This window comes from Gordionus sp. m RMFG-2023, chromosome 3 (genome assembly GCF_954871325.1).
Source record: "Gordionus sp. m RMFG-2023 chromosome 3, tfGorSpeb1-WG-v2, whole genome shotgun sequence".
Classification (NCBI taxonomy): Eukaryota; Metazoa; Nematomorpha; class Gordioida; order Chordodea; family Parachordodidae; genus Gordionus; species Gordionus sp. m RMFG-2023.
The window spans coordinates 17,724,591-17,744,421 of NC_088777.1; the positions used below are offsets into that span (position 1 = coordinate 17,724,591).

At 28.6% G+C, this 19,831-nt stretch overlaps 1 protein-coding gene across 1 annotated transcript in view; it reads right to left on the reverse strand.

Moving 5' to 3' along the window:
• Positions 1 to 6,816: 6,816 nt before the first annotated feature.
• Positions 6,817 to 19,831, reverse strand: part of LOC135926263 (cytosol aminopeptidase-like) — a 61,168-nt gene continuing 48,153 nt past the window's right edge. The window contains exons 12-15 of the mRNA XM_065462069.1: positions 8,419 to 8,498; positions 7,921 to 8,070; positions 7,520 to 7,616; positions 6,817 to 7,035 (exon numbers count right to left, since the gene is read on the reverse strand). Coding sequence (XP_065318141.1) covers positions 6,983 to 7,035; positions 7,520 to 7,616; positions 7,921 to 8,070; positions 8,419 to 8,498 — 380 coding nt within the window. The 3' untranslated portion in view covers positions 6,817 to 6,982. The remainder of the gene's footprint in view (positions 7,036 to 7,519; positions 7,617 to 7,920; positions 8,071 to 8,418; positions 8,499 to 19,831) is intronic.

Below are 19,831 nucleotides of genomic sequence, written 5' to 3' on the forward strand. Positions count from 1 at the left end.
TATCTTTTAACAACTCTGCAAATTACAATACATCTTCATTGAAATTTTAACTTAAATTTTTTTTACAATATTAATTTTTACCCATTTATGTAAAAATAACGATTAGAAAAATTATCGCTCTTCTGAATTTAACATTTTATTAATAATATAATAAATTAAATTTTTACCCTTCTGTGGTAAAACTTTTTTTATAAAATACGATTATGAAAATTGTCGTTTGAATTTATATTTTAATTTAACATGCTTAAAAAATAAATAATATTTTTTTCTTTCATCAAGGCAGGAGGAGAGGTATAAAACATAAAAGAAATAATATATTAATAAAATTGAAAAACATCTGGGCTTTTAATAAAGGGGTAAAAAAATAAATATCATGAAGATCTTTGAAGATCGTTACACAAAATTTTTAAAAAATAAAAGATCTTCAAATTTTACGATGATCTTTGAAGATTGTTGCTCAAATCTTTTTATAAATAAAAGATCTTCAAATTTTACGATCTTCAAAGATCTTGCTCAAATTTTTGAGCTAGATCTCGCTCAGAAATCTTCAAAGAAGATCTTTTGTACAACTCTGGTCCTGATGTTCTGGATCCAAAGTGGTTGAGGAACATTAGTGGATAAATGTTTTTTAACATCAAGGTCATTATTGCTTATTAAGTCTTTTTTACTTAAGGTTGGCAGAACAGAATTAGAAAATAGGGCAGGGAACAGGGTTGCCATGTCTCCCCCATCAGTGGTAGTCTCCCACAATTTTTTAGTTTACCCACATACATCTTACTCCCACAATTAGAAATCTCCCACAAAAAGCTCCCACAATTTTTTAATTTCTCCCACAATTTTTTTTTTAGCATTTTAATGTTTTTAATATATAAATAATAATTTTGAGAGACAGTATTTGATTATTTTTATATTTTTAAAATAAATTTAAAATATTTATTCGAAAAATATGTCTAGTTCTTTTATTTTATTTTTCCTCTCTAAAATATATTTTTTATAAAATTCTCCAATTCTCCACTCGACATTTTCAAAATTTTTGTGTTAGAAAGAATAGAAGTTAGAACAGTATGTATAATTATTATATATATTTTTTAAATTACTTAATATATTTTATATCGTTATCTAGAATTGCAGTGCTCCACTCGACATTTTCAAAATTTTTGTTGCTAATAATTTTATCTTACTGTAAAATTAAAATAATATATTAAGCACTAAACATTGATAAAATTTTCAGAATAAATGATTTCAAATGGCTGTTCTGGCCAAATTAATAGATATTTAATATAACTTTGCAAGAATATATTCACAGGGCATACTTTTTAAATAATTTTTTACTTTATTTTAAATTTACAAAATTTCGATTTAAATCAATTTTGTATATGCCATATACTGCATAATTCTTGCAAGAAGGCAATGAATGTACTATCTGTAGATGTCGAAGTAATTGTGATGAAATGTTTTAACGAATTTAGTTCATCAACTAAAAGAGTCACTGAATTAAAAGAATTGGTGGAGTGGTCTGATTTGGAATGGTGTGAGTTGTTGCGATATGTACCTATCAGGTGGTTATCATTAATACCTGCCATCGAGAGAATTTTAAAATTGTACGAAACCTTAAAGAAATACTTCTTAAATAAAGATTTTAAAAGCTGTCCTAAAATTTTAAAAATATTTTCGAGGATGAAATGTCAGAAGCATATTTGGGATTAGTTTCACATGTAGGAAATCTACTTCATGTAGTTAATATTCAGTTGCAATCAGAAGATTCTTTATTGATAAAGGTTCACAAAATCATGCTACAGCTCTGTTCATCTCTACAGTTAAAAATAGATAATAAATTTTATGGCGCTATTGCTAAAAATATCATATTAAAATGTTCAAATATTACTATAATTAACGTATTTTTAAATGAAGCAAATATTTTTATTAAGGCAATTTTGGAATATTTACAATCAAGATTTGATTTTAATAACTCTATTTACAAGTGTATAAATATTATGACCTTGGAACAGAAACCATCATTTGATGGTTTTTGTAATTTAATAAATATATTAAAATTACCGGTAGACATTGAAGCCTTGTTTGAAGAGATTGTAATTTTTCCATTTTTTATGATTCGCCAGAATAATTAAAGTTAGATGGTCTAAAAGCAGAGGAGAAATGGGTAGAATTTTTTCGTAATAACGATAAATCCCCATGCTTGGAAAAAATTTGCGAGTAAGCTTTTTCCTTACCTCATTCTAATGCCTCATCGGAGAGCATTTTTAGCCTGATGAGGACTGCCTGGAGAAAGGAGAGAAATCGAATTGCTTTAACAGCATTAGAAGCCGAGTTAATGGTTAAACAAAATTATAAAATGTCATGCCAGGAATTTTATAAATATCTTAATAACGACGGTAAACGTTTAGTTCCATTATTTAAATCTCAAATAAAATATAATTAACTAAAACTATTTGACTTTCTATATTTTATAAAATCTTATTTATACATTTGCATAAAATCAAATAAATTTATTTTTTACATTGTAAAATTAATATTTTGGCAAATCATAAAAATAAAGAAGCATTACAATCTCCTCAAACATGACATCATATTAAATCTTATTAATAATTATCCGATAATAGTAATAATATTCTTACTTTGGTATTTCTGCAGCATTTTAGTGAACCTTTATTAAATTATATTCTTCTGATACTGCATATTAACAGCATATAGTAGATTTCCTATATGTAAAATTCCTAAATATACTTCTGCCATATATTTTTGAAAATTTTTTTGAAAATATTAGGACAGCTTTTATAATCTATTTATTTTTTAAAGGTTTGTAAAATTTTAAAATTCTACGATGGCGCGTATTAGGAGGAACCTGTCAACCAACATTATGCTGACTCAATTCTGTAAATACACTCTGGTTTTTGCCAAATTCACTGAGGAATTATCAGATCAGAAAGCTGCCATGCAATTCATTGGTAATGCCAAATCTGCCATATTTACCATTATATATGGTTAGCTATGTCTTTGGATATTTCATATCTGGAGAAAATTTTTTTAATAGTTTTATTGAAATGACATTAATTTTGTTGAAATAGGGGAGGATCAAGGGAAATGTTTTGATATCTCCTTATTAGATGCATCTGTTAGAATTGCATATGTTTTGCACATCTTTAAAATCGTCAAGAATTGACCTTCTGTATTTATATCCTAAAACATTGATGATAGCCTTGCTCATTTGTGTTCTAACATTGTGATGTTAAGTAGCTCTCTGAATGTTGTACTGCATGATAGGTATTTACCATTTCCGCAACTATAGTTGCATCTGTATTATTTCTTATTTTTGAAGAATATTTTTGTTTTGGATGTTGATAGACTGCCCTGTACTGATTTATGCTTTGAAGATTTTTGATGCCTCAAAATATCATATTCCCTTCCCTCATTGTATTAACTAAATACTGTAGAACAACTTCCCCGCACTGATTATTAATATTTTTTACATTGTAAATTTAAAATTGTTTGTTTTTTTATAAAATCTTATTTATACATTAGCATAAAATATATTTTTTTACATTGTAAAATTACAATTTTTTTATAAAATTTTATCTTGTTTACATTCTTTTGTATTTAAAAAAGATCGTTGGTTATTATTTTAAAACAAAATTAATATATTATAATAAATCAATATGTTATTTTAATAATAAAGATACTATTTAAGAAATTTTGTGTCGTACTATAATTACCTATTTTGAAAAATAGTTGAGTATTTTATTTTGGAAAATAGTTACCTATTTTATTTTTAAAAAAGAGTTGGATATTTTATTTTGAAAAATAGTTGGCTATTTTATTTTAAAAAATAGTTGGCTATTTTATTTTAAATAATTGGCTATTTTATTTTAAATAATTGGCTATTTTATTTTGAAAAATGGCCCGCAAAAATTTTTTTTTTTAGCAATTTTCATATTTCTCCCACAATTTTTACATTACTCCTACAAAATACCGAATTTCTCCCACAATTTGAAAATTTTGACCTGGCAACCCTGGCCGGGAAGCTAGAGAGATTAAGGAAGAGAAATCCAGATGCAGGACATCTTGAAGATCTGGGACCATGAAGTGATAGTTTACCTGATTTAGTAAGGAATGATAATTTGCCACAAGAGGGGCATGAAACATAATTAGAAGCGATATGTTTTACAAGGATAATACTTTACAAATAAAATTTTGAACTTTAATTATGACTCTAAATATCATTGTATTTAAAAGTTATCAATTATCATTGTACTATAATCCTATAATGATAATATTAATTACCAGCTGATTTTGAATTTCTAGATATACAAAGGCATAAACTTAAATACAAATATCATTGAACTATAATTCTGAAATGATAATATCAATTATAGCTGATTTTGAATTCATAGTTAAATGCTCCTAAAATGATAATATAAATTATCAACTGATTTTGAATTTATAGCTATTATACAAAGGCAAAAACCTTTATTAAAATATGGAAGTATTAATGTGGCTTTAAAGAAGAAATTTTTGTCTATATTTAGCAAGTGCTTTAAATAAAGTGTACTAAAATTAAAAATTTACTTCTCAAATTAATCAGGCAATCTTTTGCCAATTGAATTTGATTTATTACAAACCCTATATCCTTCGAAATGGTTTACAATTTTGTGCAAGCCAAGCTTGTTATCAACAATATTTTATCCAAAACATAAAGTGATAAAATAAAATTTTTATATTCTAAAGACTATAACACTAGTCATAGTATAAGGATCTTCTGTCAGTAAATTATCTGACATTTTATAAGATAGTATAAACAATTAAATTACTTTGCTATTTGTCCAATTTTGAGAAATATTCATAAAAGCTACTATTTCAAAGATTTTCTTTATATCGTTAAAATTAAGACCACCATGTCTTTTCTAATGTGGTCTGTCCATTTATCATCTCTTCTATTATGCCTACAATTATTAATTAAGCATTTGTATTTTTTTTGGTTAATATTTTTAGTCATATTTTGAAATTGGAAAAATAATTTTATGACAAGAAATTTCTGATAACAACCTAATTTGCTAAACATCGACCAAAATTTAAAACCCCCACTAATTATTTAATTTAATATGTACCAACGGACATCACGAGGTCGAGTCCGATATCATAAACCAGAAATCACTTAGTTATGGATAGGTGTAGTAAAACATTAAAAGAAAAATTTTTCAAAAAAAGTACCCCCAAAGCAGTTGCCTGGGACTCTGCCCCCCGTAATTATTTACACCCCTAACACTTCTCATAAGTAAATATTTTTGGTTCCTGTAATCTACAATTTAAATAGAATTAATAAGAATAATCTATATTTTAATATTAAACAAATAATTATTAAAAAAGACAGTAAAAAATGATGCCTTATCACTGTTTCAATCATAAAAACGTCTATTTTTCAAAATTGTTTTAATATCATATGATTATTTATTTTTCAAAAGCTTAATTCTAATTTTAGGCGACAAGCAGCAAATACACTCATAACACACTTATGCTGCTTTTAAACTAAAGAAAAAGTGGTAACCCAGAAATCTCGTATCATTTATGAAATTTTTGAACAATATAAATTAGATTCTACGATATTTCGGCTCGGCCAAAAAGTACAAATTATGTGCAAGTTATCCGGCCCGCCCTGTAATAATTTTCGTGAAAGAACACGTGTAAAATTATATCTCACCACACATCCAAATACATGGCTGGGCTGTGAGATTAAATGGCCCCTAATGTGCTTGAAGCGATTCAGTTGTAATTAATTATGCAAGATAATTACAGAGGAGGAATTACATGTCCCAACCCGGATTATTTTTAAAAAATATTTTTCAGCACGGCACACATTTTATTTTTCAGCACGGCACTTGTTTTATTTTTCAGCCCAGGATTCTTTTTTTTTAAAAAAATTCGACCCCCATTTCATAAAAATAAAATTAACGGCCTGGGTAAGCAAAAAAATATACGGCACAGGTTTATAAATATTTTAAAAGCATAAAAAGGAACACCCCTTGTTAATTCTTTAAAAACGTTATGTGAGAAAATACAAACTGAAAAGTCGATATATACAAACTTTGAAACATTATTATATCAATATATATATATAATAATAAACAAATTTAATCGATATTTTATAAATACTATTTTGCTAGTGTTGCAAAAAAAATAAATCAGAGAGGCACAGATACCACTTTTTTCGCCAATACCAGATACAAAAAAAATTTATGAAATATAATTGAAAAAACTAAAATTTATTTGTGAAAAGAAATAAATATTATAAGAATATTCCTAATCTCCAATTCTACAAAAATTAATTATTAATTTAAGCAGTAAAAATGTTTTTTAATATTAAAGACACTTTTTTTCTTTCTCTGTTTGGTAAATTGTGGATCAATTTTTCTCTTATCAATTTATGGCTATGCAGACCAATTTTTTATTATAAATTATTATATTGGGTATTGACCACTGGTATTGGTTAAAATTAGAATATCAGTTGATACCATGAGTAATGGTATTGGTGCATCGTTAAAAATGATTGCACTCTCTTTATAATTCTTTTATATGAGACATTTAAATATAATATTTCGTCTAATTCTAACTATTTTATATAATGCTTAAGCGTCATAAATTATCAAATAATTTTCTATATTGAGAAAATATTAAAAAATAAAAAAATTTTATTATGATGTAATTAATTGTAATTTATCTTTTTATTAAAATTTTTGAAAGATCCAATAAATAATGAAATAAGTTGAATTTATATTTTTTAAAAAACTTAAATTTTGCAAAATATTGGAAATTGATCCATATTATATAAAATATTCATCATTGTTTCTAAAGAATATACTAAAGAAAAAATATATTATAATTATTATATCCAAATATAAAATCATAAAATGGCTAATAATATAATATTTTTGTAAAATTGCCATTGGTTGATTTGATCTTGGTTTTCAAATCAAAATTTTGATAGTTTCATAAAATATTCAACCAAAGTTCGAGCTGGTCGACCTTAACGGATTATGGAAATATAATATAAATTAATATATATTTTCTTTTTTAAATGAAGAATGAACGAAACATTAATTAGTTTTATATAGTAATCGAATTTACATCTAAATGAGATTCGATTAACATTATTTTAACCGGATTATTCGAGTGTTCAATATTTTAGAGAGTTTATAGAGAAGATCAAATGTCTATGCCGTATCTTTAGGGATACGCCCTAAGGTAACTATAGCAAGGACAGACGCGTCCCTTCCATTATTTTTACTAATCCAGCGGATATATTAAATATTTATAATTTTATGAAAACTAAACAAGCATATAAAATATTCAAAATCGAACCTCATAATACATCACATATTGATTCTATTTTCGGCTCTTATTTTTGAGCGGGGTTAATCAAACCCTTATATTAAAATAGGCATGTAAAAAAACATGTTATCCTATATAAAATTTTTATCCAAATCGGACACAATTTTTTGTAAAAAACCTGACATCCCTTTAGATAAATAAGGAGGAATTTCTTCTTTGCACAACATAACTCCAGCAATATCTAAATGCATCCAATTTTCACATGTTACAAATTCCTAGCATTAAATGTAAATATGATAATAATATTTTAGGTTATAGCTAATATGAGTTTAAAATGGACTGCAGAACTGGTTCAACTCTTACGATTTTTATTTTAAACAATATAAATATGATATTCTGAAAAATTAATCTATTTTTAATATAATCAAATTTAATACACATAAATTTTCTATAAATAGGCGGCCTAACGAAATTATTTAACCATTTTTTCATTATTTAACCTTTCCCCCCTATGACTTTACTTTCAATTGCAAATTTCTACATGTTAAATTATATAATTGATATGAAATATGGAAGAACCTTTAAGAAGGCGGCAGCAGTACAAGATTTTCCCGCAACTCCATGGCTTCCAAGATTATTAAGATCGGCCAGGTGGCAATCCTTCATAGATTTTGCATAATGAGAAAAAAGGGGTAATCTCCAAACCCTATCGCCCGTATGTTTGCTCGCCTGTTTCAGATTTTTATTATTAAATTTGCCAATCGTAAATAAATGAATAATTGATAAAATATTTGCCACGTTAGTCAGTTATTAGAAATAGAAGTCATGGGTACTTTACAGTTGTAACGTATCGTAATGCAATACATTAACAATATAAATGTTTTTAATATAAACCGTTATTTGTGATACTTATTTGAATCAATATGTTTTTATTTTATGTACCATTAACAAATTTGAAAATTAAAATCATAGTAATAATTTATTTAGGATAAATTGATAACTCAATATAGATATGTGCATTTATAATAATTTATACAAATTATACTCTCAAAAATTTTATTATCTATAATATTTTACTTCTAGCAAATGATTATAATGAGAATCCGATGTCGAAAAAACCCCAGTGGCTGCTGAACCTAAGGATACGATCATAGCTCCTTAAAATTATATTTATTTAAAATATTAATTTCTATGATCTACATAATAATTTTTTTTATCTAATAGTATTTAACTTATTTAAAATTTGCTTTAGTAATATTTCTAATAATTAATATATTATCCTCTTCTATAAGTGGTTCTGGCTAATCCATGGCAAATCGATCAAGAAAGATATTTTTGACCATCATTGAAAGCAAGTGAAACTTATTAATTTATATAAAGTCAAAATTAAATAATTATTTAAGTTTTAACTATAATTCAAATTGGCCTGGAGTAATCTTAATCATTCTTGTAAGCAATCAAAACATGGCTTGATATAGGAAAGAGCAACATCCAGGGTTAAATATAAATTATATATTATATTCTTTCTTGTTATAATTATAAGCTTATTGTAGTATCTGTCGATTTATAATGGACATTTATGGACGTTTTTCAATATATTATTCGAGAAGAATATTAGTTGTTTTATGTATGTTCCTTTGTTTTAAAAAAAATTGGAGTTTATATGTATAAATGTTATGAAAATATATTCGAAGGTAATTATAAAAAAAATATTCGACAGTTTAAATGGGTCTTATAATTATAAATGTTATAAATATAAACGTTTATAAATATATACGCTTAAGTTTAGTCCCTGTTTTAAAAGAAACCAAATAAAAAGGTTAAGCAATTCAATTAACTACTACCTAACAGGGTTGCCAGGTCAAAATTTTCAAATTGCGGGAGAAATTTGGATTATACGGGATAAATATAAAAATTTTGGTAGAAAAAAAAATTGCTATTCGGCCGGGATTTTGAATTGACTTAATTATCCGCCTATTATTTTTTATAATTAGTTTATATAAATACAAAGTCGGTAACTATTTTTCAAAATAAAATAACATCTTGATTTATTAAAATAAATTTATAAAAACACCAACGATCTTTTTTAAATTAAAAGAATGTAAACAAGATAAAATTTTATAAAAAAAAAGATTTTAATTTTACAATTAAAAATATATTTTATGCGAATGTCCGGCAAAACGACCGATTGGAAATCTAGTGTGTATAACATTATAGGGATAGGCACTTATTTATCACGTATCACGTTTAAATACATAATAAGGAAAAGGATTCCAAAAATAAGAAATAATACAGATGCAATTACAGTTGCGGCAATTGTAATCACTTATCTTGTAGTAGAACATTCACAGAGATACTTATCATTACAATGTTGGTAGAATCTTTTACCCATAATAAATGAAAACTATACTTGTAGAACAAAAATGAGCAAGGCTATCAATGTTTTAGAACCTAAATCCAGGAGGTCAATTCTTGACGTTTTGAAGATGGGCATACATATGCAATTCTAAAAGATTCATCTAATAAGGAAATATTAAAATATTTCTCTTGATCCTCCGCTATTTCAACAAAATTAAGGTCGTTTCAATAAAACTATTAAATTTTTTCCCTCAAATAGTGAAAAATCCAAAGACATAGCTAACTAATGGTAAATATAGCAGATTCGAGATTATCAATAAATTGCATGTTAGCTTTCTGATCTGATAATGCCTCAGTGAATTTGGTAAAAACAGAGTGTATTTACATAATTGAGTCAGCACAATTTTGGTTGCGATATGTTCCTAATAGCCGCCATCGATAGAATTTTAAAATTTTATAAACCTTTAAAAAAATATCTCTTAAATAAAAATTATAAAAGCTGTCCTAACATTTAGAAATTTTTTTTTAATAATGAATGGCAGGGGTATATTTAGGATTGATTTCACATGTAGGAAATCTACTACATGCTGTTAATGTGCAGTTGCAATCAGAAGAATCTTAACAAAGATTCGCAAAATTATTCTGCAGATGTGGTCATCTTTACAGTTAAAAATTGATAATAAATTTTATGGCGGGATTGCTAAAACCTAATTATATTTTATTTGAGATTTAAATAATAGAACTATATGTGTACCGTCGTTATTGAGATATTTATAAAATTCCTGACATGACATATTATATACTTGTTTAACCATTAGCTCGGCCTCTAATGTTGTTAAAGCAATCCTATTTCTCTCCTTTTTCCAGGCAGTCCTCATCAGGCTAAAAATGCGCTCGGATGAGGCATAAGAATGAGGTAAGGAGAAGACATACTCGCATATTTTTTCCAAGCAAGGAGATTTATCGTTATCACGAAAAAATTCTACCCATTTCTCCTCTGCTTTTAGACCATCTAACTTTAAGTATTTTGGCGAATCATAAAAAAAAATAGAATTACAATCTCCTCAAACGACATCAATGTCTTTCGGTATTTTTAATATATTTATTAAATTATAAAAACCATCAATTGATGGTTTCTGTTCCAAGGTCATAATATTTATACAATTGTAAATAGAGTTATTAAAATCAAATTTTGTAAATATTCTAAAATTGTCTTAATAAAAATATCTGCTACATTTAAAAATGTATAATTAGAGTATTATTTGAACATAATATTTTTAGCAATAGCGCCATAAAATTTATTATGAATTTTTAACTGTAGAGATGAACAGAGCTGTAGCATGATTTTGTGAATCTTTATTAATAAAAAATATTCTGATTACAACTGAATATTAACTGCATTAAGTAGATTACCTACATGTGAAACTAATCCCAAATATGCTTCTGCCATTTCATAATCCAAAAAATTTTTCAAAATTTTAGGACAGCTTTTAAAATCTTTATTTAAAAAGTATTTTTTTAAGGGTTTGTAAATTTTAAAATTTTATCGATGCAGGTATTAATGATAACTACCTGATAGGTACATATCGCAACAACTCACACCATTCCAAGTCAGACCACTCCACCAACTCTTTTAGTTGATGAACTAAATTCGTTAAACATTTCATCACAATTATTTCGACATCCACAGATAGTACTTTCATTGCTTCTTGTAAGAATTATGTAGCATATGGCATATACAGCCAATTGGTATTGATTCACTATTGTGCTGCCTCAATTGGGTAAATACACGGTTTTTGCCAAAATTTACATAAGCATTATCAGCACAGATAGCTGACATGCATCATTGTTAACCCTGAATCAGCTATATTTACATTATGTGGTTAGCTAAATCGTTGGATTTTTTACTATCCGAGGAAAATTTTTTTAACAGTTTTGAAATATTCTTATTCTTGTTGAAATAGCGAAGGTTTAATATTTCCCTTATTAGATGCATCTGTTAGAATTGCATATAGATGCCAATCTTTCAAATCGTCTAGAATTGACCTCTAGGATTAAGGTACTAAAACACTTGTGATAGTCTTGCTCATTTGTGTTCTAACACAAGTAAGGTTTGCACTTATATTGGAGACATTAAATATGAGAAAAAGATTAGGCCAACATTGTGATGCTATAGCTCTGTGATTGTTGAACTACATAATAGGTTTATACGATTTCCGCAGCTGTAGTTGCATCTGTATTATTTATTATTTTGGAGAATATTTTTGCATTGCAATCGATGTTGATATAAGATATACTCCCCTGTACCGACTTATATGAATGAAATGATGTTGATTTATTACTGGATAAAAATAAAACAGGATAAAAAGAAATTTATAAACTAGACATGTTCTTCGAATAAATATTTAAAATTTATTTTAAAAATAATCAATTACTGTCTCTCAAAATTATTATTTATATATTAAAAACATTAAAATATTATTTTAAAAAAATTGCGGGAGAAATTAAAAATGGTGGTAGATTTTTGCGGGAGATTTCTAATTGCGGTAATTATGCGGGAGAGATGTCTGCGTGTAAACTAACAAATTGTGGGAGTCTCCCACTGATGGGGGGAGACATGGCAACCCTGCTACCTATACGATCAAGAGCCATAATAAAAATTAAAAAGGTTGATATACGAAAATAAAGAGGTTAAAAAACATATTTGTATGCAATGTGTATATAAAAATTGGAATAGATGGAAGGAAAAGAGGAAAAAAGAGAAATAAATGGAATATATTTTTAAAAGAGAAATTTGGACATATATGCAGAGTTGTTAAAGTATCTAGATACTGTATCTAGATACTGTATCTAGATATAAAAATGTAGTATCTGTATCTGTATCTAGATAGATTTTTTAGAAAGATATCTGTATCTGTATCTAGATATTATTTTAGAGGTATCTGTATCTGTTTTTAGATACTTTTTCAGATACATTTTATATACCCCTTTTTTTATTATAAATAAAAATATTTGACTGTAAAATTTATTTTATTTCATATGAGCTTATGAAATAAATAAATATATATATATATATTATATATTAATATTTATTAATATTATAATAAAGAATTATATATACATAAAATATTAAAACTTATATATAAAAAATATATATAAATTGTCATAAATGATACTTATTTTAATAGAAATGTCAATCAATTTTTATAAATATATATATATTAGTTTTTAATTAATGAAATGTCAGTCATTTCTGAAAAATAGTTTTGTTAATTTTTGTGAAAAAGTGATCATTATTTTTTTTACTTGGTAATTTTTTCATAATATTTTTTGTAATGATAAAAACTTTGAAATTTAATAAAAAAGTGTTTCCTTATTTTATAATTCCGAATTTAATTCTTTAATTCAGTAGTGTGTCTTTTTGAGTTTATTTTTATATTAGAATTTAGTTTTTTTTTTTATATAATTAATATTAAGTATTTATTTAATCAAAACTTTCGACTAATAAGATAGTTGTTGTTTTTGTCATTGGTGACCGAGACTACCAGGATAGTTTCGATTCCAGGGTTATTCGGTATTTCAAGGTAAAAGAAAATATTTTATTTTATATTTTGTATCTCGCCTCAGAACACAACGCAATCACCTTTTTGTGTAAATTTTTAGAAATTTAACACGGCCGTTTTAAAGTAATATAAATTTTTCATATAATGAGATGGGCTTTATATTTAATTTTGATATTGAGCCTAGCGTATTTGATAAAATTTCGGAGTATCCGAGTATTACTTATCAAAGTTTGTATCAAATGGTTGATAAATTTGATGTAAATAATGCCGTAGTGACAATTTTATTGTTGGTCCTACTGTATGTGTTATATATTATAATAAAATTTTTGTTTGAAAAATGTACTCTGGTTGCGACTAGAGTATATGGTAATTGGAAAATAGACACTCCGGTGTCGGCTGATTGTTGGAAAAAGATTTCGGTCTTGAAAAGTAGTTTAAATGGAATTTTAAATGAAATCAAGAACGGCAGACCTGAAAAGGTGGAAACGATGAAAGATAATAACGATGATCGTTTGAATAGTGTGGAGAGATCTATAGTTATCCTCCAGGAATTGAAAGAATTAAAAGAAATGATTAAGATTATATATCAAGATATAAATACGTTGGTTATGGCGAATAGTAATATTAATAAAGGCCAAATACGTGGTCCGACATGGACAAATGGAAAAAATATTTCCGTTGAAAAAAATGGCTTTTCAGGTCATAAGAAAATTTTTGAAGATTTGAAATGTACCCGCTGTGGGTATGTGGGTCACAAGGTAGAGACCTGCGTAGTCAAAGAACAAAATTTTCGTGAAGGTTTTCCGTTAAAGAAACTGGCATTAGAAAATTCTAATGTTAGAAAAATTTCTTGTACTAACACGAATAAATTTGATGTTTTACGACCGAATTATTGCAGATCCCGTTTGTGTTTTAAATGTAACAAACCGGGACATGTAGCCATAAACTGTATCAAAAATTGACTATATGATTGCAAATGTAATCATATAGTAGGTAGGAGATCGGGATGGAAAAATGATAATAAAGTAAATAACCATGATAATAACCGAAATTTTTTAATTCATGATAATAAAAAGAATAAAGATGCTAATGATTTTAAATGGGAGAAATATCCTAAGGGTATTGTTAAATATTCCGAGGAAAGGAATATTAATATTTTCAGATGGGAAAAATATCCCAGTTATATTGCAAAAAAAAATATGAATATTGTTAAGGAACCACTAAATTCCGAATTGAATTTATGTTCAAATGAGAATTCTCATGAAACTGATGTTTCAGATGAGATTAATATTGATCCGTCAATTAAAACATATGATATTTTAATGACTGAGAGATTAGTTGAACCTCGTCCTTGTCCACGAGTTATCGTAAGAGTTGACTCGAGGGATATTGACATGTTGTTCGACACAGGGGCTAGCATTTCTATAATGTCTCGAAGAAATTATTTTAAGTATTGGCCTAAAGGTAAGCTTGAGAAAGAATCTATGTGTGTCAGACAATTTGATGGGTCTGAGATAATAGTTTTGGGAAAAACTAAATTGGGCGTAATTCTTCATGATACCACATTTTTCCTAGATTTATGGGTAGTAAAGAAAGATGTGGAAACCATCATGGGGTGGGATTGGATTGTTCAGTTAGGTCCTTTTAGTAATTGGAATATTTTTGCCCTGCATAATGGTTCGGCCATAATTAACCCGAAAGATCAAAATATTGCCTATAACGCTCGAAAAAATATCCGTGAAATAGAAGGGAAGGATTTAACCATAAAACAAAATGATTCAACCAGTAATTCTGATAGGTATGTAAAGTTCACGGAATTAATGGTTGAAAACAACATTAGCATTGATGAAACCCCAGTGGTTGCTATTGGTATTCCTGAATTACATAAAATGAGTGAAAATATATCTCGTTTAATGAAGAAGTATGAAATAATTTTCGAAGACAAATTAGGTTGTCTTAATGATTATCAAGTAGATATAAAATTAAGGGAAGGATTTGCACCTATTTTCCTAGCTTGTCGTCGAGTAGAGAACTGCACGGGCTGTCCGTAGCCCGACCCGACCCGACCCGAGCCTCGGGCTCGGGTCGGGTTTGGACATCAAAAAAAAATTTCTCGGGTTCGGGCTCGGGTCGGGTTGTAAAAGCTGTCCGACCCGAAAACCCGACCCGACCCGACCCGAAAATATATATAATAATATTAATATCTTAAATAATTAGTATAATTTATAATATTAATTATAAAATTATATTATTTAATATTTATCACATTTTAGGATTAAAATGTCAATCATATTAACATGTCATGTCATTATTAATTATTATTTAAAAACCTAACAACCGGATACCAAACTATTTTATTACTAAATTGTGTTTCTCGTAAATTACAAGATAAGACATATTTTATGTAAGTTTTATTTATTATTTAACTAGCCTATACATTGTCTTTTTTAACATTTGTTTTAACCCTTCACTACAAAGGTAGAAAAAACTCCCTTAACTACAAAGGTGGGGTCTATTTTACCCCAAATTTTGATTAGATATATCTCAAAACATATTAAAAATTGAGATCTAAAATTTTGAGTATATATTTAAAAAATATTGGAGATAATAAATACAAAATCTTAGATTAATATTTACTTCCAAAAAAAAGTTAGACAAATTTTCCTAAAATTACTGAAATAAAATTTTCTTTTTCAGTACTTCCTTTAATTATTTTATTATCACTAAATAAAATTCAAAAAATTCAAATTTTATTAAATCAATGTTGAATAATGATAATTACATAAATTTTATAAAAAAATATCAATCATCAAATATGTAAAATTATTAAAAAATAATAATGTAAATATATATCTTAATATTATTATTGAATATTTTTTTCTTAAGAAACTACTGAGGTGGTAGATACGTTTTTGGACTTCTCTCTATGGGAGACTGACAATGCGTATTCTGATGCTAGCGCCGAAGTTGACGAGCTAAAAAAATATCTAGATCCGAAATTATGTGTTGATGACATAATATTTTAAAATGGTGGAAAACAAACCATTATGAGTTTCCAAATTTAAGTATTTTAGCTCTTAAATTCCTGGCTATCCCTGCTTCGTCTGCTAGCAGTGAAAGGGCGTTTTCAGCTGCTGGTAGGGCCTTTGAGGAGAGAAGGACTCGTTTAAAGCCAGATAAACTGGACGCCTCTTTATTTATATATCATAATTATTCACTTTGTGATAATTTTGATAATGATATTGATGAGGTCAATATATAATATAATATGTTCATTATATTTTTTATATATTTATTAACTTTTACATCATATCTATATTCGCATAAATGATGCTTATTATATAATCGTTATAATTTTTAAATTCGCTTGTATATTAATCGTTTTATAATATTTTTTACAAATTTTAAAAATGTAACTTAATATATATCTTGAATAGATTATGGCCGTCAAATAAACTTTTATTTAAGGTGGCTGAACTGAATAAATACACATAAATTTTTTTTTGGTTATTATAATATTAAAACTTAATTGCAAAATTTTATTCGGGTCGGGCTCGGGTCGGGTCGGGTTGGATTAAAAAATGTGTGCTCGGGCTCGGGTCGGGCTCGGACAAAAAAAAATTTTAAATTCGGGCTCGGGTCGGGCTCGGGTTGCGAAAAAATTACTTTGCAGTTCTCTATCGTCGAGTCCCTTTTGAATGGAAAAAGGAAATTGACGAAGAATTGGATCAATGGGTTAAAGATGGTATCATTGTTCCAGTGGAATATAGTGTATGGGCAACCCCGTTGGTACCGGTTAAGAAATCAAATGGTAAATTGAGACTCTGTGCTGATTTCAGAGTAACCGTTAATCGATGGGTAGTAGAGGTTAAATATCCTTTACCCCGAATTGAGGAAATTTTGGCCCAGTTGAAGGGAGCGAAATATTTTTCAAAGGTTGATTTTTCGTCAGCCTATTTACAATTACCTTTGAGGGAGGAGATTCGTAAATTATTGACGATCACGACTCCCAAAGGGTTGTTCGCTTTTTGTAGATTACCATTTGGGTTGAGTGTGTCAGCGCCTATTTTTCAGCGCACCATGGCGTCCGTTTTTCAAGGACTAGAGGGTGTATTTTATTACATGGATGATGTGCTAATTACAGGGATAACGCCTGAGCAGCATAACCATCGTTTGGAGGAAGTTTTTAAAAGAATTCATGGTAAAGGCTTGAGAGCCAGCAAAGAAAAAAGCATTTTGGGTGTAATGGAGGTCGAATATTTAGGCCATCAAATAAATGGGATTGAGGTGAAGCCATTGCAAAAAAATTTGAGAAATATATTAAATTTGAAGCAGCCCAATAATAAGGCTGAGGTGCAGTCCTTTTTGGGTATGGTAAATTACTATCATCGTTTTATAGAGGATTTTGCGAAGGTAGCTGCCCCGTTATATGATTTATTAAAAAAGGGTGTTCATTTCGATTGGAAAGTAGAGCAACAAGAAGCATTTGAAATTTTAAAGGGAAAAATTGGGGAAGAGCCAATTTTAGTCTGTTTCAACAATGATTTAGAAATTATTTTAGCGGTTGATGCCTCCAACAAAGGTGTTGGAGGAGCCCTATTACATGTAATTGAGGGTGTGGAAAGACCCATTCTTTTTTTTCCCGAGTTTTTAGGGATGTCGAAACGAGATATTCGGTGATTGAACAGGAGGCCTTGGCCGTGATTTTCGGTTTGACGAAATGCCGTGAATATTTGATTGGTAAAAAATTTGAAATTTTTACTGACCACAAGCCATTAATCCACCTATTCCGAAAAGATAATAGGGAGTTAATGCTATCTCCCCGGTTACAACGTTGGTTATTATTAGTGGGCAGTTTTAACGTAGAAGTTAGATATCGTCGGGGCAAAGAAAATCATTTGCCTGATATTTTGTCCCGGTTGGGTTCTGACTGTGCAGACCCGGAAATAAATAGTAGTATAAGTGATAGAGAGAAAGCCTTAGTGCGTTCTCTGTCTTATATTTTAAAAGGGGGTCCTACCAATTGGGAGGATTTGAAAGCCATTACTGTGAATGACAAAAACAACAACTATCTTATTAGTCGAAAGTTTTGATTAAATAAATACTTAATATTAATTATATAAAAAAAAAAACTAAATTCTAATATAAAAATAAACTCAAAAAGACACACTACTGAATTAAAGAATTAAATTCGGAATTATAAAATAAGGAAACACTTTTTTATTAAATTTCAAAGTTTTTATCATTACAAAAAATATTATGAAAAAATTACCAAGTAAAAAAAATAATGATCACTTTTTCACAAAAATTAACAAAACTATTTTTCAGAAATGACTGACATTTCATTAATTAAAAACTAATATATATATATTTATAAAAATTGATTGACATTTCTATTAAAATAAGTATCATTTATGACATGCCACCCCTTTATGGGCTGTGGCACGCCAAATAACAAAAAAATATAAATTTAAAAGGTGTCTGGGTGCAGCGGACCTTTTGTGGAGCCTTCAGGAGAGTAACTGATTCTCCCACAAGTCCATGTCATCTATACGTGGAGCTTCCGCAGAAAACGCTGACGTCGTCGGCGTAGGTCCTTGAATGTTATCGACCGTTCGCTGGAGAATGTTGTCAATGGGGGGGGGGGGGGTTTGACGTGCTGCTGGAACTTCCGCTGGAGGTACCATTCAGGGCACCCCTGTTGGCTGACGGCGCTTGTCGTATGGGAGCGCATGCAGCTGATCCCCACATATTCCAGACGATAAGACCCATGGAAACTACCAGTCGATTAGTCGATCTAGGGTCCTGCTACATTCAAATTACCTTGATCCCCAAGAATACCGGTATGACGATACCAGCCACGATGGTACTAGATAATTCGATGATGTCTGGAGGTCCCCGTATCAAGAAATGTTTCCATTGTCGAAGCAATGACCATATTCGAAGCCAGTGCCCAAGCTTAGGTAGAGACGGGCGATCGCCTCTAGCCCCTATCAATGACAACACCATTGGGCGATCAACCAGACAACATCGAAGGAGAGGGGAGGACTCCACGCGGGGAACAGCTCCATGCGCTCCCATACGACAAGCGCCGTCAGCCAACAGGGGTGCCCTGAATGGTACCTCCAGCGGAAGTTCCAGCAGCACGTCAAACCCCCCCCATTGACAACATTCTCCAGCGAACGGTCGATAACATTCAAGGACCTACGCCGACGACGTCAGCTTTTTCTGCGGAAGCTCCACGTATAGATGACATGGACTTGTGGGAGAATCAGTAACTCTCCTGAAGGCTCCACAAAAGGTCCGCTGCACCCAGACACCTTTTAAATTTATATTTTTTTGTTATTTGGCGTGCCACAGCCCATAAAGGGGTGGCATGTCATAAATGATACTTATTTTAATAGAAATGTCAATCAATTTTTATAAATATATATATATTAGTTTTTAATTAATGAAATGTCAGTCATTTCTGAAAAATAGTTTTGTTAATTTTTGTGAAAAAGTGATCATTATTTTTTTTACTTGGTAATTTTTTCATAATATTTTTTGTAATTTAATAAAAAAGTGTT